The sequence below is a fragment of the Lipophrys pholis genome, assembly GCF_963383615.2.
Source record: "Lipophrys pholis genome assembly, chromosome: 22".
NCBI lineage: Eukaryota > Metazoa > Chordata > Actinopteri > Blenniiformes > Blenniidae > Lipophrys > Lipophrys pholis.
Window position 1 is genome coordinate 19,871,248 of NC_137644.1, and position 24,637 is coordinate 19,895,884.

The 24,637-nt window shown below is 43.2% G+C and overlaps 1 protein-coding gene across 1 annotated transcript in view; it reads right to left on the minus strand.

Moving 5' to 3' along the window:
• The window catches only part of arid2 (AT-rich interactive domain 2), a 42,202-nt gene extending 18,001 nt beyond the window's left edge, over positions 1 to 24,201 (minus strand). Inside the window, exons 1-4 of the mRNA XM_080492045.1 lie at positions 22,477 to 24,201; positions 22,237 to 22,330; positions 21,278 to 21,375; positions 5,513 to 5,646 (exon numbers count right to left, since the gene is read on the minus strand). Coding sequence (XP_080348171.1) covers positions 5,513 to 5,646; positions 21,278 to 21,375; positions 22,237 to 22,330; positions 22,477 to 22,568 — 418 coding nt within the window. The 5' untranslated portion in view covers positions 22,569 to 24,201. The remainder of the gene's footprint in view (positions 1 to 5,512; positions 5,647 to 21,277; positions 21,376 to 22,236; positions 22,331 to 22,476) is intronic.
• Positions 24,202 to 24,637: the final 436 nt, after the last annotated feature.

Consider the following 24,637-nt stretch of genomic DNA (forward strand, 5'->3'; position numbering starts at 1 on the left):
GAACCAAAGCCGGGTGGGAGACTTCCAGAGCAATTGTCAAATAATTAGCCATGACTGAGCCTGCGAAGCCATAATAGCACAATTTCAGGCGAGGTGTCCCACTACATTACTGCTGCATTTAAAGCCAGAGGAAAGCATTTCTCTGAGGTTTGACGATACAGCCAAACCAAAAAACGGAGATATGAGCTGAATGCAGACGCATCCGCATCAGCGCGAGTCTACTACAGGGAGCCGTTTCCAGAAATCTGCCTGAGATCTCACGTCGAGTTGCCAGCTTCGCTTCATGCATTTTTAAATGCATTTATTTTATGTGTTTTCTCAGTTCTGCTCATCAAGTTGCTTTAATCCCTGCTCCATCACTGTGAGAGGAATAAGGACATTTCAGCAGAAGAGGGGAGGAGGGTCGATCCTCCTCCTGCTTACCGAGCACAGTATCCAAATACACACTTCATATTTTCCCACAGCAAGTTTTACAAAACAGACTAACCAAAGTTTTGATCACATCATGACACTTTATCCCCCTTATTTGCTCCGGGCTCATACATAGCAATCATCTTATTAGAATTGTAAGAAACTCAAAAACAACTTGTGCACATGCATATTTCTATCGAATCAGGGCAGTGAGATGTGACTTTATTGATTTCCGTCACACTTTTTTTCTTTAAAAGAAAATAGGAAAAGTCTTTCAACATCAAGCGGCCATAGAAACTATCCTCGGTCATTTCCTGTCCAGAAGCAGAGAGAAAGTCTCTGTATGAACTCACCTGGTCGACACGCATCCCAGGCTGAACCAGCAAACATTCAACTGTGGAGCAACATCTCCCAACCATCCATCACAAATCAATGTGGGCATTTAGAGAACCGATGCCCTGAACAAATGTATTTTCCTCTGGGATTAAAAATTCTATATCATCAATATTAGTCTTAATCCTGTAATCTAGTCAGCTCGATCTTAATCAACAAAGATTAACAAAATAACTGATCCCCAGTCATTGCTGTAGTTTAATCCTGTTAACACAACGCTGCTCGTAGACACTGAAAATGCAACTTTTAGAAAAATCTCTGAATCAGTCTCCAAGGAAATGGGAGGAGACTAAACTTTTCTGAAATGCTGCTCCTGCGAATGCACTCCGTGGCAGTAGTAAATCCTTCTTCTACACATGACCTCCAGGCTGTATTTTCCTGGGACTTTGTGGTTTTAAAGCTTAGAGTTGTAACAGCATTCCAACTTTGTCTTCTGTCCTTACAAATGACCGTGTCCACTCGATGCTAATGTTTATAGTGTATTGTTCTCTGCGTGTGTGTGGTTTCATTACAAAAACAACCAACACCACCCAGTAGTGGCCGGACATGCCAACTACACTGTTTTCAGAGCGTTGCTGTGTAAGTGTAAAACGGGACGTTTGAAGCTGAAAAACAACCCAATGAGCAGCGGGAGGAAACTGAAATTGGAAAGTTGTAGGGAGACACCAAAACAAAGAAGCACTTTAAAATCAGAAATATGTCCTAATTGATTCCTTTCACATCCATGATGTCATCGTAATGCGTTTCTTTAATCCTTTTACCCGCCTGCGTGTGTGTGCTTGTTCCAGAAATCCGACTCAAACCTTCCAAAGGTAAGTGGCTCTCCTCTGTGTGTGTGGGGGAAAAAGAAAAGAAGAAGCCATAGACGGAGTTCACCTCTGTATGTGGTGTGTTTTCCCTCAGCGGTCATCTTTTGGAGTGAATTAGCTCAGCAGGCAGTCTGATGATTGTTAGAGGCTGTGACTAAAAGGCTAATCTGAACCGAGGCAGAGGGAAAACTAACAAGTGCTTCGCTCTCCCCTTCATCAATAACTGCTGTCAGGACAGTCAATTACCCCAGGAAGCAGCCCAGCGGTCAACGCGACAACATGGCGAGTGTAATGGACGGCTCTCATTCACCGTGGCTGACCGGGTCCAACAGGACAGCCGAGAGGTCGGCCCCGAGCTCCACAACACGCCGTTCTACGCCGAGGCTTTTTATCACCACCAAAGCAGCTGCACACACTCAGCTTTAGAAAATTATTAGTCAATGGCCAAGTTTGAGTGGGCAACACACACACACACACACACACACACACACACACACACACACACACACACACACACACACACACACACACACACACACACACACACACACACACACACACACACACACACACACACACACACACACACACACACACACACACACACACACACACACACACACACACACACACACACACACACACACACACACACACACACACACACACACACACACACACACACACACACACACACACACACACACACACACACACACACACACACACACACACACACACAGAGAAGACAATTACTGCATGCTTCACAGCCTTGGTACAAACCCAGCAGTGCTGAGCAAGGTGAATCAGAAGAGTCACTGAGTAATAAAAGTGATGAATGTGAAGGACGATTATCAGACCTGGTAACGGGACAAACGGCCCAAAAGCTCAGCCATTTCAAGAGACCGAAAGTTTGATGAAACAATTTGGTAGGTTTTTTGAAGCCACTCCTGGACACACATTCACAGATTCACAGATAAAAAGAAATAAATTCTACAATAAGGAACTACGATACAAGTGAAAGACAGTCCAGATTGAACAACCCGACTGGATGATGATCACGTTTTTTGTGTTTTCATTTCGGCCAAGTTTCACGTTTACACAATTTTAAAATCATGTCTGACTCAACAATAAAACCACCAAGTCCCAGGAGAATACGGACTGGGAGTCGTGCCAATCTGGAGGAAATAGATTGTTCTTATCGTCCATCGACTCGCCCATGAGCAGAACAACTTTTTACTACGACTGCGGTGTGCAGCAGCAGCGTTTTAGGAAAGTTCTGTTTTCCCCTCCGTTTCCACGGAGACGGAGTGTTTTCAACAAGTTTCCAGTGGCTCTGAGCACCGTCATCGGGTAAACGTCCAAAATGCAATTTTCACTTGAAAACATTGTCGTCCACACGGGGCCTGAGAGTAAAATACGTCCCAAGATTGCAGAATTAAATCACAATTTGAACAATTCAAAAGGATCTAACAACAACAGAGACTTTCTCTTCCACACTCAGCATGGAGAGGATCCATTCTGGAAAATAAACTTGTTTGTTTACTCGCCGAAAGTGAAGTGAGCAAATCAATACCACCCGTGACTGCACTACCAATGTGAGGCTGGCATCAGTGGCCTGCGAGTATTCAAGATTTTAAAGAAGTGGATGTCTTGAACTGGTTCATCTGCATCGAGCAACACATCAAAAATTACGAGCACATATTGTGCAGCGTCGTGTTTCCTGAGCCCCGCAGAGCCGCAGGCATGGCGCGAAGGATCTCCCCCGTCTGGTGGACACGTCCCCTCTTCTGTTTTACCACCAGCTCCACTCACAGTCATTAAAACGTCCAATGAATATATTCTGACTGGACTGGAGCTGCAAACTCGCGTATTGAGAGCAAAACTCAACATTCTTGTTGACGGTGGGCATCTGGAGAACATTTTGGTTCTTTCACGGGTGATCGAAACCAAAAAGTAACGGACGCATTAGTAGATGTAGGCAAGTTAGAAGCTTGGCTTTGTCTTTATGTATAAAATTAAAAAACTTTATTGATCCCAGAGGGAAATTCTTTTATATAACGCTACAACTGGCATACATGTTACACTTTTTTAAAGAAAGTGCTGATCATTTGTATCATAGTTTGTCTTCATTACATTCAGTTTGAAAAATGACCTAATAAAATCAACATTTGTTTAAAACTCACTTTTTGTATCATGGCTTCTTTAAATGATTCAGTTTTTACTTCATACCGTATTTTCACGACTATAAGGCGCACATAAAAGTCTTAGATTTTCTTCAAAATGTGCGGCGCGCCCTATGGTGCAGTGCGCCCTATGTGTGTGTTGTTGTTGTAAAGCGGACGTAGTAGAGAACACCATGAGAACGTTAAAGGGGGAAGTGTGGGCGTGGATTGTATATAAATGAACGGGTATGTGCGTTATGCAGAACATCGTTGTTTTAACAACCCTGAAAATGGCGAAGAGACACGCTAATGAAGCAGTTTAACTTTAAACTGAAGGCCATCAGCTACGTGGAGGAACATGGAAATCGAGCAGCCGCGAGAGAATTTAAGATTAATGAATCGATGGTTCGCAAGTGGAGGAAGCTGGAAAACGAGCTCCGACAGGTGAAGAAGACGCAGCTGAGTTTCCGCGGACATAAGGCGAGGTGGCCCGAGTTGGAGGAAAGACTCGAGCAGTGGATCATCGCACAAAGAACGAGTGGGAGAAGCGTTTCGACGGTCACCATTCGACTAAAAGCAGTAACGCTAGCAGAAGAAATGAAAATTGAACATTTCCGCTGGACATCGGTGTGAACCGGCCGTTCAAAGTAAGGCTGCGAGCGGCGTGGGAGCGATGGATGACCGATGGAGACCACAGTTTCACTAAGAGTGGAAGGCAGCGCCGGGCGAGTTACGCCACAATTTGCAAATGGATTGTAGATGCTTGGGCTAGCGTGTCTGCTGGCACTGTTGTTCGAGCTTTCGCAAAAGCCGGCATCATTTCCAAGGAGCCGCACGGCACGGAAAGTGACTGACAGTGAAGAAAATGAACCTGGTATGTTTGATGGAGATTTAGCGCAGCTGTTCAATTCAGAAACAGAGGACGAGGAGTTCGATGGGTTTGATTGATGACGATTACAGGTAAAAAAAAATGTTAGTACTTTGTAATCAATACTTAAATAAAGCACAACCAAACTCAGTTTTGCTCCCGCTCTATTTTTAAATACGCACACTTGTATGCTTGTGTGCGTGTGTTGTTGTAATGCGGACACCATGAGAACGTTAAAGGGGGAAGTGTGGGCATGGAACCCGCGCCCTATGAGCAGGTGCGCCTTATGTGTGTTAAATGCAGTAATGGCACACATAACTGAGACTGCGCCTTTTGGGCGTGAAAATACGGTATATTCAGAAAATGTGGACAGATTTTAGAGTAAAAATTCATATTCCCTCAGTTAAAAGAAGCTATTTCTAATCTTAAACATAATAGATGTTATATGAACATAACTTAATGAATATTAATGTTTTTGATGTTGAAGTTTGAAATGTGGACGCTTGTTTAGAAAACGGATCCAAGTCTAAATGTTTAAACATCTTCTGTGAAGAGACGTATTGCTGTGAATAACACACGCTTGTCAAAATCCTTTTATATAGTCTGCAGACACAGAAACCAGTAAGAAAATTAGGCTGGTGCCAAATGACAAAGCGTGTTGTGAGCGTGTCACCTGAAATGTCTCAATGGACTATTTTAGGCACAGATTCAGGACAAAAGCTCTAAACGCAGCCGGCTTGATGCCAGAACATGAAAACCTGCCACCGCTCTGGACACACAGCTGAAACCAACCGGGACCTTTTCCCACCAGAGAGCAGGGAGATCAATCAACCTTCATCAATCCACCAATCAGAGCCGGCGCCTACCTGATACAACGTGTTGCTGGTAGTTGTACGAGCTAGGAATTGCACCGATTGGAAGAGAGGCTTTGGGGTTCCCCGGCTGCGCTTCGTCATCATCCTCGCCGAAGTGGTGGACTTTCTCATACTTCTCCAGGTATCTGCGAAGAGGCAGAAAAACACAGACGGTGAGTCGACACCTTCCTGCCATAAATTCTCATTTCTGTCCGATGGAAGCCTGGGGTGATGAAACAGGATCACATCGAGACTTATTTACTCCATAATTCACTTTGGACTGAGACTGTTTGACTGAGCAGGTTGCATCAGGCACAGAAGAGCTGTAGAGGAAAATGTACATGAGCCTCGCTTTGCAGAGTAAAAACCTCCAACTGGCAGCCATTGATAAAATATGTTATTGTGACAATAAACAAATTCCGCAGTTCAAGTTTTATCACACAAGTTTCAGCTCCTTTACTGCAGATTTTAAAATATGCTCATTTAATGTTGATGGATACTTTTGATTACTATGATGGCAGGATTGACTTAAGATTTGCAATTTTACTTTTGCATGTATGATTTCAAAGTTAAATCTGTTGGAATATGATGTAAAAATATGAGATTTCAACTGTCTTTTTCCACCTAGTTTAGAAAATGCTGCGCAGAAAACAAACAAAGTACCTGAAAACACATGTCACATACAAAAAACATTCGGTTTTAATAAAGAGTAAAAATAAGATAATAAAGTAATAAATAAGCTGTACTGACTGATTCCTCTGTGCAGCTTGTTGTGATGATCGAGACAAGAAACTGTCCTTCATAGATTAAGAAACTACAAACTACTCCAAATATTGATAAAAGTGATTATATATAATAAAGTTTGACAGTTTTCGTCCATGTTTGTGGAGGTTGGTTAACTCTGGTTATTAGATAAACAGTGATAATGTCGGATACACTCTGACCAGCCACTTTATAAGAAACCCTTAAGTAAAATATATCTACGTGTACATTTGTTATTAGTTTGAAGTTTTCTTGAGCCCCTCTACATCAATTAACCCGGGGATGTCACACAAAGATCTGTTCAGTTGCCACATACAGCCCAGTTTTATCTTCAGGGAGCCGAACCGGTAAAATACTGCCATCGTTTTTAAATTCTTACTCGTGGTGCAGAGTTTACCTGATGAAAATGTCAATATTTTCACAAAAATCAAGCAGTTGCTACAGAAAATGATTGCAATCGCAAAATAAAGCCAACTGTAATGAACCCTCTGGTGCAAAACACAGTGCAATGTCCTATACGGTGTCTCTGTGTCGTGTCCTCTACTCTGAAGAGATTTGTTTTTAAATATCAATGTTTTGACGTTTTTACAAGTTGCCGACCGGTTTCAGCCAGCGGGCCTTATGTTCAACACCCCTGAATTACAGTTTTTCTATTAGTCTGCCCACCCAATTAATAAAAATGGAGAGAACAAAATGCCTTTGAACACAGGTTTATTAGATCATTTCTATTCAGGAATAATTATTTTGATGGAGCAATTTTGTGGGTGAATGCACCTCCACTGAAAACGTTAACAGTTGGGAGTTGAATCCAGGGCTTGAATGTTGGCGATAAGCAGAGTGTGATTTGCCCCCCTCTGGTCCACACATCCATCTACTTTTTGATTATTTTAACAGCAGGAGGGACGACTGCATGGTGATTAAGATACTTCCCCAGCATGTGCAATAAAATCTGAGTAAAGCAGCCTGTCACCTCTCACACCGAGAGGGATAGTTACACTAACTCTAAACTCGTAATTCTGCATATTCAAAATCTCACCAACAGCAGCTCCAGAGTAATAAATGGCATTTTCTTGATGGGCGCTAGTTGGAAAGTAAACATAGTAAATCTTTGCAACACGTGAAAAGTTAATGATCATGCATTTTTAGTTTGCACTTCTTATACCAGTAGACGAGTTCAAAATGAACAGTTTTATTAATGCGAGACAAACACAGGATGTTGTGTCCATCGATCAGCCAACGGTGCAGCTCTGATCCCACTTTAATTGAGATTTGTCCATCATAAAGAACAACACGACTACGGCGCATGCTGTTCACTGTACTCATTTAAACAGCGTCGGGGTTCCCCCTAATTTAAAGCCGATAAAGCCTCTGGAGAGTCGTGCCACTTTGTAACGTACAATAAAACCCTGTTCGGCCGCGGCTCTGGACGGTTGGCGGGTGAGGAGAAGACAGATCTGGTGTTGTGAACACGGGCTGCTGAACAAACGGCAGACTTTGCTGACACGCTGCCAAGAGCTGGCAGAATAGTGGTGGACGATCTCCGGCAGCCTGAAACATTCCCTCCTGGCGTGGATCAGCTTGAGAGGACACGTTACATCACTTTATTTTCTATTTTTTTCTTCAAGGCTTGTGTTTGTGTGCATGTTATGGTCATTTGAGCTTTAACGTTACGACATACACACACATGCAGCAATCAAAGTGGCACGCAGCCTGAATGGAAACATTTCACATTTCACAACATGGGATGTCCAGATGGTCCCTACAAAAACATGGAAATAAACCAAATGCCAAAGAGTCGGGAGATGTGACCTGTAACTCGTATGAATGCAAAACACACATTTGAGCCATTTTGCCAAAACAATGCTTTCTTTGAGTATATGTGTGGATTCTGTTCTGTTTACACACCGAAGTATCTCGTAGATGTTTAGCGGCTTTGTTCAAAATGCTACTGCTGTGCATGTGCACCACTGGCGCAGTAAATACTACTTCTGCACGTGTACGAGTAGATAGACAATAACAAAGATGGCAGTGTCGAAAATGTCATGACTTCTAGTCATTGTTCTCCCGGCACTCTGTAGTTTTATAGTTGAGAATCACCTGTAATAGAAATCGCCTGTGTATCTGAATGTCTGTGTTCTTCCATTGTTAACGTTTATAGCGTATTGTTCTGTGTGCGTGTGTGTGTGGTTTCATTACAAATACAAACAGCCCCACGAGTGGCCCAACAACAAAACATTGTTTTCAAATGTTGCCGTGTAAACACAAAACTTTTTTGAATACGGAAACGAAAAAACGATGTATTTTAAGTTGAAACATTGTCGTCTAAACGAGGCTCAGACTCGGACAAAAACGCTGCATGCCGACGCCGTTACAGGTGAAACATCTTAAACATATAAACTAACATTCACTAATTGGAGAAAATCTCTTTCGATCTCTAAACAGCAAAATTAAGTTTCATCCCGAACACAACAGGAGACCTTCCTCAGAAAACAAGGACATTTAAATTGATCCTAGATAAAAACCAAAATTAAAACAGCGTTGAGCAGAGACAACCAACCAGACTACAGCGATAACACACCAACAACTGGTGGGAAAATAAAGAGTTCACAGCAACTCTCTGGCCATTTAGAAACACCACAGAAATCTAAAAATGTCACTTTTCTTCCACTCCACATCCAGTGTGAATCAGTTTAAAAGATGTTCAATGGCTGGCAGAGCCCCCGGCAGCTGCTTTCACCGGCGCCGTGAAGCTTTGAGACGGTGAATCAAAGCGTGAGCCGCTTCATAACAGAGGCTAAAAATGAGCACAACATGAGAAACCGATGTGTTTGCATGACTGAAGGCTGACAGTGGTTGGTGCATCAGCAGAGCAAACGCTCAGTGAAATGAATGAGGTGTGAAATAGCAGATATATAAAAAAAGAAAAGAAAAAAATCCACCTTTTTTCAAAGCAAAGTTTGTGAAGGAAAAACAAACTCAAGTCTGAATGAGCATGCGAATGCAGTTTCTTAGGTTGGATAAACACCTCGTAATAATGTGGAGAATCTGCCAGGCAAACAGAAACACACTCAAAATCGCGCTTCCACAGACACTCAGCAAAATACCTCGGCGGCAGCCGTGCAGTGAACCCGGCCTGTGTGGTCGTGAGTCACCCAGCAAGTGCCTGTTTCTGAATTAGGCCCCGCTTGTTCATCGTGGCCGAGGTAATCCCCCGTTCGCTGGCTGCCGGGTGACACGCCGGACTATAAATACACTCAGCCTTCATTTGTAGAGAGAGGCTGAGGGAAGGAGGGAGGGAGGGAGGGAGGGAGGGAGGGAGGGATAGGCCCTGGTCCCCACTGCAGCGTCATCAACCGCTGTCTGGGCTCCAGCGAGGAAGAAGCTGTGTGTAAAAGATGAGTAAAGGCACGAGATGAGGCAAGCGAGTCAACTGCAGCTGCTCTCGTTTGCGCTTCCTCTCAAAGAAAGAAGAAGAAAAAAAGCCCAACAGGAACACCTTCCTCCTCACACCAGCAGAAAACCACCCGAGCTGGATTTAATTTGACTACAACCGTTGAAGGAAGTGTGTGTGTGTTTTCCCTCCAAAATGGCAGGGCAAACTGTCACGAGTGTGTGTGTGTGTGTGTGTGTGTGTGTGTGTGTGTGTGTGTGTGTGTGTGTGTGTGTGTGTGTGTGTGTGTGTGTGTGTGTGTGTGTGTGTGTGTGTGTGTGTGTGTGTGTAAAAAGCCCATGATTAGTGCTGCATTATCTCCAGTGATCAGGCTCACACTCAGCTGCCCAGATGCCCTCGGTGTGTTGGTGTGAGCAGGACATGGTTGCCCCCTGCTGGACACGGGAACAGCCGGCCCAACACAAACACAAACACACACACACTCTCCCGTGCCAATTTCCTGCACTCCAAATGTTTGCCGGGGATTTGACGGGAGCGTCCGCCGGCCGGAGGCGGTTCACTTTGTCAATAATCACAGGGCCGTTTATTGATGCCTGTGAGCCAACTGAGAAAATAACGTACGGGCCGGATCACCAACCGTCTGACACATTTGTGCACCGGCGAGTGTCGTTAGGGATTCTTTTAATCAGTGTGCATGTTGCACGGACGTGGACACATGGTAACAGGTTAAATATCTGTGCCGACTAAACATTCCCCTGCGGAGCCACCCGTTGTCAACTTAACCTGGAGAACATTTTTCCTCCTGCTCCTGTAATTTCATACAGATGATCTCTAGCACGAGAACAAATACTGGACAGAAATGAAAAGCTTGAAGGGCCGTGGATAATAAATCCTCTATAATATGTGGTTTGTTTTGAGGAATCGTAATAAAACCAGTGTATGGATGATTAACTGATCAACATCTTCTTGGTTAAAGTTTCCAATTCTTGTTAGCTATGTGCCAACACTTTAATCACATGTCTTTGTGGCTCACTGAAATGAAATGGAGGATAATCAACACTGCCACCTAGTGACTGAAGAAAGTGACCAATATGTAATGTTTTTTCTCATGATCACAGTATGAATCAGTGGCGTCAAACACATTTCATCTCGACTGGCCTGGAGCTGTAAAATAGTCCCAAAATAACAATTAAGTTTAAAGTTTTTCCTTTGTTGTGGCTCAGAGTAGATCTGATGTAAAATGTCTGCATTTTATGAAAAACCCTAAGCCCCGCCCCCAAATGCAAACAAACCAATAGCATTCAACTACAAAACATAACATGAACAAGTGTCTTGTGTGGATGAACACACACAACTACAAATAAGTACGTCTAAGTTTGTTTCAAAGTAAGGCCATGTCTTATATAATTCTAACAATCTAGTCATAATAATAATCACACAACGCTAGCGGCGATGATCTTCCTTAAGCTAGCCACCTAGCTCACCTGATGTCACGGATATCAACTCCTCCAGCTAATAGGCTAGGTGGCCAAGCGCTAAATACGTGAATGTTGTTAACTCGGTAGGCAGCTGACTGCGTGTTTATATGTGAGCTGCCAACCGAGTTAACAACATTGACGAAAGGGGCGGGGCTTAGCCAAAGGTCAATTACTACCAAAACGACTACAATGTCAGTATGAAGCCAATTTTAATGAAATATTCTGGTGCAAAACAAAAAACATTCTCCTATAGCTGTTGCATTCTGGGTGTTTTTATAAACTCCCCCTGACAGCATGGTTTTGAGGTTAATGCTAGTTTGCCATCTTTCACGGTGGCATCGTGGGCCTTATGTTTGACATCCCTGGTTTGAAGCCTTATAACAAAGCAGTAAAGTATCAGTATCCTTGTACTTGTGATATTTATTGTATCGTCAGATCATTTCCAAAACACAAGTGAAGGGCTATCAGTATGAAATCACAATTTCTGAGGCAAAGCAACTGTCAAACAATTAATATAAGTCAGGACAAATTAGTTATGGGATGTTTTCTCTTTGAATCACTGAAAATTAGGTCCAGAGCCACATGATCCAACTCTACTATTGTAAATTGTGCATGAATGTCAAAATTCTTAAAGACAGAAACCAAATAGGGTAAATACAAGAGAATATGGGAAGTTAAAGCAACTTGAGTTTGAGGAATGCCCAATCAGACTGAAGACGGCTGTCTAGGATTTTATCTTCTGATTTTAAACATCAATACAGATGTTACATGCACAAAAACAACATTTTATGTTGCATGTATGAGTGTAATTAATAATCCGGTTTCAACTCTCTAAACAAAACATGTTCTGCTCTTTTCAGTCCACAAATCCAAACACAGGTCATCCAAAATATTAAATATATCCACCAAATCCAAGAATTTCAACAATACATAGAAATATTCTTTGACCATAAACTGTAGAGGAGATCAGAACATTGTCTGCTGATTCATAAAAATAAAAAGTGATTATTAGATGCAATATTTTTCCAAAGTTGCAGAGAGCGAGGGGCCGAGAACAATGGACTTTTCTTTCCTACAAGGTCACTGGAGAGAAAAGCCAAGGATTTCCTGGATCAAGGAGCAGCCGTTTCTCCATGTACAATCATTTTTAAACTAACTAAACTAATCATACTTTATTAATCCCCTTGGGGAAATTCCTTTTTTAACCTCTCACATTGAGCAATCCCATGCAGTGGTGCGGCCACATTACGGTGCTCCAGGGAGCTGATTGAGGTTAAGGGTCACGCTTGGGGTCCTACAGTGGCGACACATCAGCTGTGGGATTCAAACATGCAACTTCCCACTCCGCTTCTCTCACCTCTAGCCCACCACTGCCTCGTCTGAAGCATGAAACATGGAAAGTTTGTTTCAATTTGAAGACGAGACAAAATAAAAGCCAAATAAAGAGAAACCATGAGACGAAGGGTCCCATCGGGACGGTTAAAGCTCAAAGTGGAGAAACTGTGTTCCCCCTCAAAGCTCCTCCACACCCAAACAACTGGTGCAACTTCCAGGTTCCGAGCATTTCCACATCACTTATCAGTGTGGCCAATCGTGCAGGCAGCTGCGTGGTTTTACAGCAGAGGAGTTTCCACGGTTCTGTCTGCGCGCCGCAGGCTCCTTCTCAGGGAAAAGGGCGCGCTTTCAGACGCACGTGTGTTTGTGTTAGAACTGTGAGTGGAGGACGTTCTGACTGAGGACGGCTTCTCTTTGATTTTCAGTGTGAAGGGACATTGACTCACTGCGAACACGCCTTACGACCAATCACAGGGCATTTCGTGATCATGTATTCAGCTTCTTCTTCGTGGGTTGTGGTTAAGTCTGATCTGTGTTGTGGATTTAAACTGCTTCTTGTAATGGGTTATTCTTACGGACGGTTTTGCTTAATGTGTAAACTATTATGCCTCAAGCAACATTACCAAACACACACTCCCAGGAAGAGGTACGGCGCTTTCTTCCCTTCAAAGCAATGATTCCTGACATGCTTCCTGAGACAGACGTTGTAATAAAGAAAAATAAAAGCCTGATCAGAATTCTGAGTTTGTATTATTTGCTGGAGAGCAGTGATCATACCCAGACTCTGCTCTGCAGCTGTGTGAAGGTTCTCCCACACCCTCCACCTGATTTTTAAACAGGGTTGTTTAGTGGAGGCATCTGGTACCGACAGTACACATAACCTACTGCATTTCCAAGCAGGCATATTGATGACAGCCATGCAGATGGTGCCGATTGTTTTTTGTTGCTTCTTCTATATAGTCCTGACTCAGCTCACATCTATTCATTTTTATAAGCAGAAACAAGCATTTTCAAAGTGAAAACATTCTAAATATACATGGCAGTAAAAATTTTAAAAATTTCTTCAGATTTATGGGGTTTCTGTCAATCCCAACAGACTCTGGCTGCAGCTCATGTTATTGTAGTTTCTGTCTTTTTAAAAGGCGAAAGACATGACCAGAAAAACAACAATTAAAAACAAAAACATAAAAAAAAACAACAAATGTCTAAAGAAAGCGTTACTGAATGAACAAGTGTAACAAGTACAAGTAATGGACTGCAGGTGGAAATATATTTTAACCTAAGCGATAAAACACCCCAAAAACATTCTATTCAACAATAAACCTCAGCACACAGCATGGTTTTATGTAGGGATGCACGGAGTAACACTTTTTGAAAGAACAAGTAAAAGTAGGAGTACTCGCGTAAAAGCCATATTTATACTCCATATACACAAAAACTAAGCGAAGGCTACGTTTTGCCGCGAACCACCTCCGCAGAGCCTCAGTGTCGATGCTGCGCACAGCGTCCAGCCTGCAGTGCGCATGCGCATCTCCAAACAGTCCTCTTTTGTCACATGATACCCGCCGGGTTGAACCAGGGATCTTTTACAAGTGCGACATGCAGTATCTGCCCCAATATTGGTACCGGTATCAGTACATCCCTTCTGTGGCGGGTGAATTTGTGCAGTGATGAGACTTAATATGTTTTCGGTCTAATATCCGTCGTATACAGTGTTGTGAAGTGACATTGAAAATGGTTCAGCTTTTAAAGAATATCTTGAAGTGGACTCCTTTAATTTACAACATTTAAGAAAATGACTTTAAGGAAGTATCCAAAAGAAACTAAATTTTCACAATTACTCCACAATACTCTATTTCTTGAAGACTGCCACACTTATTTTGAGCTTACATTTCATCCGATGCTGAAAGATGAAATATGGATCAAAATTTCATCTAGAAATCTCTTCAATCACATGAAGGCCAGTGTTAAAAACATAATACTGTGGGTGAGCGAGCTGGATCTTATTCTCTACACGGTGTAGTACACAAACACACACTCTTGTGTTCCCAGCAACATGACAGAGTGACCGGAGACTTTACCCTCAGACTGCTTCAGACCGAGACACTTGGTTGTTGTTACTGTGGTTCAGATTATCACGGGAGAACAAACTTGCCACACTGCAGTTATGTGATTAAAAAATTACTGAAGAACTGCAGTCGGCCGAACGGGCTGAGCAGAAGTTTCATAAAGAGATGGCCCGATTCTAGTTCCACTGTCAAGTCCAAGGCAGATTGGCTCATCTGCTTGTTAGCAAGGAAACTGAAAGAAAGAGATTAGGCTATCAGTTGTGGCCAAAACTGCTGGAGGGCAGGTCAAATTACAGACAAACCAAGAAACACCGACTCTCCAGGGCCTTCAGATCTTATCTGTAATAGCAACTCTGCTCTTAATTCGCTAAAAGTCTCTTATTATTCCACGTAAGGAGCCAGCAGCAGGCACCCGTCCACTTCATCATCCTGGCAGCAGCTCAGATGGAGCGAGGGAATAATAAAAATACAGCTAATGCGAGCCAGATCAAAGGCTGCTGGGTCCAGATGTTTCAGATGAGCGGGAGAATCTTTTGGCATCTACTGGAAGCAGAGCGGGACCAACAGGCATGGTGCTACACGGAATCGTCTCATAAATAGCTGTGAAAATTAACACCCACTGAGCAAAAAAAGTGTGTCTAGTGGTGTGAGGCTGGGCAAGGGCTCAATGTTGTGTTTTCTTCTCTCCTGAACCAGCAGCATGACATCCGAGTGCAAATCAAGATCGACATTGTAATCGGCACACACTTAGGCACTATAGGAACAGATTCTCATTTGGCAACAGCGTCTGGTGACACTGCGCTCCGAGCGAGGTTCATTAGTGTGAATGCTGCCATCCAAAAACCTGATGTGCTCAACAAGTGGCTCAGGGTTGATTTAGGTAGGTCTCAAACGGTTTCTACTCTCTGGTGTGGTTTGACTGAGGTCCGACCACAGGACGGAGCAGACACCTTAAAGACCTGACATCTCGATGGAACACGTTCTAATAGTACCACTGACAATTCAACAATTGGAAGAATACTGACAACTGAGTGGCTTATTTCCTTTTTGGGTTCTTTGGCGGGAGGGCCAATATTTTGGACATTTGTCTGCATCATCAAATTAAAACACACAATCCAAAGACAGCATAGCTGAATCCAGTATCAAGTGTTTTGCAGCATTTTTCACACCATTTGACACTTGTTTTTAAGCATCGCCAGAGGCCGTTTGCACAGCCAAATATTTGCCAAATTATGCTGTTAAAAAAAACAAAAAAAAACATGCAGTAAGTGCATGGAATTTGTACACAGCCAGAACGAGAGCGTATGTGGAGGGTTAAAGACGGTACCATTTGCAGTTTGAACATATACATTTTTTGGGTTGTTTTTTTTAACAATTTAGGCAGTCTGTCAGTCAACACATGCTACAACTCCTCAATGCTCCTACAGACTGTGGGATTTTAGTTGTTTATTATGTGCTACAATACGAGACGTGAATTTCTTCAACATGCAATTCTTCTAGTTACGTCTGGGGGAAAAGCTTGGTAAGAAAATACTAAATGTGGATGTAATCCAGCATTTTTTCCTCATTGGTCATATGAAGCAATTTTTTTCCAGTGTTTCTTTGACTGACACCTAATTTTCTGATTCAATTGTGTCGGTTGACAATAGCTGTAGCTTTCAGGAGCAGTTACTGAGGTCTTCACCAGCGATCCTCGAATCCGTCTCATTGTCCGACATAAGACAACAGATTTAAAGCCATAATCAACAATATCACCATAATTTGTCATCATAATCAATCAAAAAGTGTAAAGTCAACTTCAACAAGGCTTCAGCGTCAAACAACCTGAGTTTTTGTTGGAGGGGTTTAAACATTGCCGACTATTTACGACAACAACATCCGAGTGAAAACAGAAAACTGTCGTGTTCTGGGTGTCGGTCTAAACAACAACGATGCCACAGAAGACAACTTTTTGAAAACCATTCCAGTTTTGAGAAAACGCGCCGACTGTAGACGGGGAAAATGTAACTTGGTGCACCACAGCCATAGTAAATAGTTCCTCTGCATGTGTAGATTGTAAGTCACTGTGTTGTGTAAAATGTCCATTAAGCAGTACTTTACATAAGACTTCTGCTTGCACCAAAGTTAAACGGTTCAACAGTGAAGCACACATGTGGCTTTACTTTAGTGTTTTCTCACTGTTAGTTGAAAACACAAGCCAGTTTCATACACAGATAAGAGTCACAAGACCCAAGATCCTCAGGACTGATGTTATTACATTCATTAAACATTCTCTCCTTTAAAAACAAAAAAAATAACCCACATTTGACGAGTAGTAAATGGCCTTAATTATAATCCACTTGGAACTCCTTTCATGGATTGAAAATAGAGGGGAAATTATGTCACGCTCACATGACTGCACCACTGGCTAATTGCTGGGGTCATGAGAAAAGTGGGGTCACACGCCAGAAAACTGTTGAGAAACAAAGCAGTGGTGTTTGGAGGGGAGTCATATTACACCAAAAAAAAAAAAAAAAAAAGCACACAGACACTGAACGAAAAAGAGGAACCTTGAGAACCTGATTGCACCTGTTCCTCTGCGCTGCAGACAGTTACAGGTTCAAAGTGTGGTGGGATCATTTCCCCCATATGAGAAGCAGCTTAGTGAACTCCAAAGACAGATTACGTGGTGGCGGTTGATTCAGCAGAAAGGGGCACAGTCGCAGGCCTGTGCTTCCCTCTGTATAATCACCACCACTGCTGAAAACTGTCCTTGGAAGTGGAGCTAAAAGCCAAACCTGCCTGTAACACGGCGCGGGTCAAAAGGTGAAATCTAATCTGTATTGATGAATGAGGATCCCCCAGACCGATCAGAGCCACATGTTCACCAAGCCCAACTTCAACAGAGTGAAAACAGCTACGTGACAACAGAGGGATTCGAAGGAGGTTTCAACAACACAAAATAAAGACGGATTCCTTCTCGTCAACCACAAGCTTCATTCACGGTTACACTTTAAGCCGAAGCAGAAATGAGTGTTCCTCGATGTCAGTGACTCACGGGCCTGATTTCCTCCCAGCAAGGAGCAGCGGCGAGGGCAAACAAAGGTTGAACCAGGGTATCCGTCACCTGACTTGGCTTCTGGGCAAAATACGCTGCGAAAGAAGTCCAAAGCAACACCGGAGGCTTTATTTCAAACGCCTTCCATTCACTCTCAAATTACGGAGCACGCCTGAACCCAATGGATGCTGCTTTACTTAGAAGCGGTTTGCACTGAACTGGCAGTCCTCATGGGAAAACAGAGTTCTTGTTTCTAACACATATGGAACCACTAATAGAAGAGCAAACTGGTCATGTAAAACCTGAGAACCGGCACAACGAGGCGAACCACACGAAACATCCGAGCAGAATTCAGCAGATTCAGAAATGGGTCTCACACCGACAAACTCACACACAATGAAGTATCACATCCCGGGAAATCCAGACAGTTTGGTAGCGTTTCAAAATGCTTAAGACTTCGTAATGTTCTGTTCAAAAGCAGTTAATGTGCAGTAGACAATCAATCACGTTCTAAATCTCGTCCTGAACCACCTCTCAATCAGGTTCCGTCCTCGCCCTCAGCGCTACTAATGAGGCGGACTGAAAACAGAGCTGCGCTTCAGCTGTGTCCTTAGCGTGTCCGTGTGTTTTGATGCCCAAGCTCTGATCCGGAGTGTGCACCCTTCCGCCCCCGAAGTCTAAATTAAATCAGCGCCACTGGTGGGATTCGATGTCAAAGCAGTGCTCCAACAGGTTGAAAACGAGCTGAGGAAAAAAAAAAAATGTTTCTGGCAAGAATCGCTCTCTTATTACCGAGTGACATTCAGATATCAAATAGACGGCGGCGGGAGCTGGCAACTGAACTTCAATGCTGCTTATTACTCTGCTCTGAGTGGGAAGTGCTGACCAGAGAGAGAGAGAGAGAGAGAGAGAGTGAGAGAGTGAGAGACCACATCATGATCATCCTTTTCATTCAGAGCGGAGGACTAGGTCAGCACAGAGTCACAAGTGTGATCCCTGAAAACATTCTGCATCCTTCACTCCTACCTGATGACTTGTTTCAGAGAAGTAAGGAATCAGCGGATCGTTGGACCTGGAAACGCTTCACGAAATTATCGCCCTCAAATCCCACAAGAAGAGATTATACTCTGAAAGCATTCAGGAGGATTTTCTCATGTTTGCATTCTGTCAGCAACATTTATATATGTTATCGTTACCTGTGACCAAGACTAGTCTGAGAATAAAACTGAAAATTCAAAGTATATTTTGCATATTAAGAACTATTTGTAAGCTTTAGTCACGATCTATAACAACTATTGTAAAAGCTACTAAAGTATGGCGAGGTTCGTACGCTGTCCCCGCTCAGTGTCGTCAAAATGTAAAGTACAACTTTGACTAAGTTAAGGCGTAGCATGAATTCTGATGCCAAGTCATCATAATCTGCATTATCGTCTCAGGTCCAGCAACATAAGAGCTTATAGGATGTCAGACTAGACTGAAGGTTTGTACTTGTGATGGGGTCAGTACGGGTCTACATGTGAATAGATGGTGTGGTTTTGTATCGCTCCAGTAGTGTTTATATGACCGTAAATTTCATGATCCAGCCTACATGCTCTGTACTTTTCAACATACCAGTTAAACAGCATGGATAAAACTTAAATCAGCCATTAGTTCTGGTGCCGACATTGAACCGCACGTATTAAAAAGTCTACACAATGAGGTAAACACAAATAAAATCAGTTTCTTTAGAGAATTGTTCGTGTTTCAGAACAGCTTTCAGAAAGTTAAAATTGCACAAACTGGCATTGGATTCCTATTGATCGCTTTATAAAGCAGGACAATAAGGCTGGTGTAAAATTACACTTTATTCATGCCAATTGACTATATTACGAAAGTTGACATCAGATGCGAGTTTACGTGAAGCGGTTGTTAAAGAGATGGAAATAAGGACTTGTTACTAGTGTTAACCTAAAGCAGTTCATTTCCAGACTATCAACAAATGAGAATGTGAGAATAACTCTTAAAACATCCAACAACCAAACAGCAAGCGATTACCAATGGTCACTCAACTACACAACCAAGGGTAATATTAGGAAACATCTACATGTCCTTGAGTGAGACATTTCCTCTGAACCAGCCCCAACGAGTACACATCAGCTGTGTACCTGCCTGTGACCTCTGACCCCCCGAGTGAGAGCCAAAGGAAAACCTCCACTGCAGAGATGACTGTTCACTCTCCTCTCTCAGGGGGAACTTCATTCACTCCAAGATTGACTAATTTCTCAGAAAATGAGCAGCACAAGCGAGGCGTAGATCATCTCTTTATTATCAGTGTCAGCTGAAGCAAGACAAGTGGAGCTGCCTGCTGCCTCTGACATCCGCTACGCCAGGCAGCCTGAGATAAACTTTACAAAGCAGCTCCAAAGGCTGTCGCAACACACAAGTGATATTCGGCAAGTTGCTTGACCCAGCTGCCAGGTCTCCTTTGCCCTACGTTTCATCTTCCAACCTAAAACATTTCCAGAGGTAATAATTCTAGTGACACAGCCGAGTAATGCAAGTCAAACTTCAGACAAAAAGATCTGAAGAAGCCCCACTGTTAATGGCTCAAAATAATTCCAGCTTCATCCTGCAATAAGGGAATCAAAACCCAGAGTTTGACAGGAGGCAGCAGATGCATATGCTGCTTTAACTTCCCTCCAATAAGACTCAGAAATCCCTGATCATCATTCTGTAACAGGTTCTTCTGATAAACTCAAACCTCAATCCAAAAGCAGATTTCTCATTGTTAGTGTTTCAGCACGGCTGTGAGGATAAGTACCCACATAAATCACATAACAGAAACTCAACACCTTTGCACTACAGCTGCCTCCACAGTAGAAAAGCACCTAAACGGCTGTCTTGAAGGCCGCCTGAGCTTCTAAGCAGACCATTATACCAAATTATGTGATCAATGCTTGAGGGGAAAAATGCATTACAATGTGTTCTGTCACTTACCATGAATATGGTTTGTGGCTACAGTGATACTCGGGGAGACCTCAGCTAACTCCAGCAGCGCTCTATGTCTACAAACGCATAAACTGTCCCTCCCTCGGAGCTGACACCAATGTTTATCTAGGAGCCTCATCAGCTATGCAGGTCACTAATAAAAACGGGCCGTTACAGTCACAACTTGCAGCAGCTTGCACCAAAAAAAAAAAAAGAGAAAAGAATATCCAACTTGTTGACAAAGCACAAACAATTATCTTCTGCTGTAAAGAATCCAGGAGTGGTTAGAAGCATCTCTCTACCACACAGGTGCATTCCCGGGCAGGCAGGTGCTGGGAACAATGGTTGCATGAGTTTAAGGGGCGAGAGAAGAAAAGGGCGTACAGCCACTGCAACAACACTACATGCAGAAAATGCCAGCTGTTGGGGGGAAGAACAGCATTGACACCAGAGTCCCATCACTGGCAGCTGACTTGGGGAGTCTGCATGAAATCCACATGGGAGTAGAAAGATCTGCTAAGTGGTGCATCAGAACCAGATGCCTTCTGGACACAGCATTTCCAATCGCCAGGTTCAAGACATTTCCCTCCTATAGGAGTTAGAGGAATCAGTGAAAGCACAGGGTGTGTGGACTGGCTGTGGCGGTATGGCAGCAGGCTGGATCCTGCTGACTGCATCTTAACTTTTGTAAACACATCCCACATGCTACCTGCCAGGAGGAGAAGCTGCTCCACTTACCGAAGGTAGTATTGTTTTAAAGCAAATGCAGCGTTGGAACAACTCTTGGGAAAGTTAAACTCCTCTCCAAGTTCAATCCATTGGTTTTTGTCAGAGACCTGAAAAGAAGAGAGGAGAGAGAGAGAGAAGAGGAGGAATTTCATTAGATTTATTGAGAGAAAGCAAAGAAAAAGAGCGGTTCCACTGCAGCCATCTGCTACAGGTTCCTCCAATCAAGCAATACTGTGATCACTAATCAATAACTTTGTCAAACTGATGAAAACGTGTGAAAACACAAGTGGAGATCAAACCCGGCGGGACGCGGTTGAGAAGTCCAAACCGACGTTTGTTTGTTTGTCATCATATTTACATTTGACACACGAGCGGGTCGGACTGTTCGTCTTCCCCTCCAGCTCGCTACTGTAGCGGCTAGTTAGCTCCGAGGCTAACGGGCTAACTCGCTCCGAGCCGCGATAAAAGCTTCCCCCGGCGGGGGAACTTCCAGCAAAGTGTGCGAATCGGTAACCCGCCGGCGGCCGCGAGCCGTGTCGTTTAACCGGCGGCTTTCTGGAGCCTCCACCGGATCCACTACACGGGCCTGTGAGGCCTACATTTCGCGAGCAGCCATGAAGAAAGATGGCTATGGCAAGAAAAGAGCTTTTTTTTTTTCTTTCCCTCCCGGCTGCCGACAAAGTGCCGGCGAGCGGCGGGCTCCGGGCCGGTAATCGATGCCTTAAACGTGCCCGCTAATTTGGAGCCGCTCCGGCTGTCCGCTCCGACTCCGAGTCTCGACTCACACAACAAACACAAGAAGCAGCAGCACATTGCATAGAGATGCATGGAGACACAACTAGCACAAGGCCGACACTTTCTCCACGTCTTCCCCGGGGGGCTCTGCACTTGTCCCGCACGGAGTTCAGCCGTGTCCACGGGAGTGCACAAATAAAACACTTTTTTTTTTTTTGGGTTCTCAAACTCACCTTAGCAAAGCCCCCTAAAGAGACGACTCTGATGTAGAGAGCGCTGAGATCCAGCTCTCTCCCACCCACGATAGGAATCTTCCTGAACGGCGATCTGCGGGGAAAACACAAGAAATCAACGCGCACATGTTTAAAGGAAAGAAAAAAGAACACCCCAGGCTGAGTCGCACTGGCGTGCAATGCGGATTTAAAGTTGCATTTCTCGGGAAAGGGGGTGAAAAAAGACGCCCCGAATCTCACCCTCTGCTCTGGTGAAATTGCCGCAGCTCGTCCAGGAAAGCCTGTCCTTTCCTCCGCTGATCTGGTAGATTTTTCCCCGTCGAATTTGCCATTGTTTTTGCATGCGAAAAACGGTCGGAGCCCACTCGAGTCGCTTCCTAAGACGCCAAGGATCCCATACTCCGCCGGCGCTCGGTCATCCGCCGAGCTGAGTGTTTAAAAAAGTTGAAGAAATCGCTGATAGCAAGAAGAGCGGCGGCTCGCTAATAAAGACTGATGCACACAGAAACGCGAGCCCCGCTCACAAGCCCGCACCAAGTTCCCGCGAACAGTCGCAAATACGACCGATTTACCGGCAGCTCGGCCGCGCCATGGCCGACGGTGCTGGATTAATGCTTTTGGGTCGCGGCCGTGTTCGTTTGGACTGGTTTGACAGTGTGTTACGGACGCAGCTCCGAGGCTATCGCACACACTGTAGAGCGGCGGAGGATCCACTTCTCAGACAAAAAGACGTGAAGGCCGCGGAGCGCCGGCCTGCCATGCGCGCAGCGCCCTCTGCGGCCAGCGGCGGCACTGCAGCGGCCGGAGCCGCCGAGCCGCTGTTGGAACAATAGAGACTGTTTTCTTTTTTAGGGACCGTCTGACAAGTGCAGCCCCTCCGGAGGGTGGAAAACGGGTCAGGAGCTGCTGGGAAACGTCCCGTGGGGGGAGGGGAGAACACTAATTAACATAGTTCCCTTATTACCCCGGCCAGGCGTGAGGTGGAGGGCAACCCTGCCCCTCAGTGATGGAGTGTAAGTTTTAAAAACAATAGACTCCAGGACACATATTCAAAGAAATAACGAGTAGTTAGGGTTGCATTTTTAACTGCATTAGTAGATTAATAAGCAAATTAGAAATATTTATTTATACTAGAATAGACTCCAATAGAAATACTTTCTAGAAAGTTAAGTTTCAAATAAGAGAAGATAAAAATATGGAATTTCAAATATTAATAGCTTAACACTGACTCATATAAGCACAGAAATGATGACATTAACCTAAACACAGCAAACACTATTTACAAGAGGAGTTATAGAGTCTTTTGACTCTGCATTGCACTTTGGTGAGAAGAAGTTTCTCAGGTTTTTCAATAAGATTGTAATCCAATCCAGATTACGACTTGATTATGTTGTAGAATAGACTAGAATATACTTGCTAAATTCCTTCAAATTTTATTATTTTGTACTTTTCAGAGATTGTTTCACCTCAATAACATAATCTTGATCCTAGTCTGCTAAAGTGTGATATATATTTACTAATCAAGGTTATTATTAGTTTAGAAATAATCTTCCTGATTCCTATCATTTTTGAGAAATCCCAGTTTATTTACTCACTATTTTGTAGTTTTTAAAACAACTCATGACAATAATCTAATTTTAATCCTAGTCTATTAAATTGTGTTATCTTTAATATAAGAGGTTTTTATTAGTTTGGAACATCATTTTCCTGATGCTGCACTGTGTCGAAGACATTTCATTTATTTTTGATATTCTTGCAATCCTTCTTTCTATTCTTAGTTTTTCTCTCGATTTCATTCTTTCCATGCTTGTATGAGTCACAGTTAAGTCTTGTACATATTAATATTCAACGTGACTTGTTTAATTATGTTATATTTTAACTTTCTATTCTATTTATTATCTTCTATTCTGTGTAGCACAACGCTGTGAAGAATTTCCAACTGGGATTAATAAAGTGTTTCTCTTCTATTGCAAATTGTTTGTATTTGTACGTGGAATCCCATTTTTCTAACTCAAATGTGGTGCATTGTTTCAAGTAATCTTAATCTTAGACATTTATTTTCTATTGTTTAGAATATAATCTTTCTAATTCTTGTACTTTCTGCACTGTGCTAGAGACATTTTATATATTTGATGACGTGATCTAATTTCTCTTTTGATATATGGATTAAGACAGGATTTTTTGATGTATTGTTGGTGGGATTAGATAGAGAGTTCATATATTTTTGATATTGGCATGATCCACATCTGTACCACAAGAAATTAGAAAACCTTCACATTAAACTAAACTTGTGGTACAGGTCATGTCAATATCATCAAAACTAGAATGGGCCCTTGGTAGAGCACAGACCTTCACCAATGCCACATTTGTTTGCTGAACCAAGTTACCATCACTTGCATGA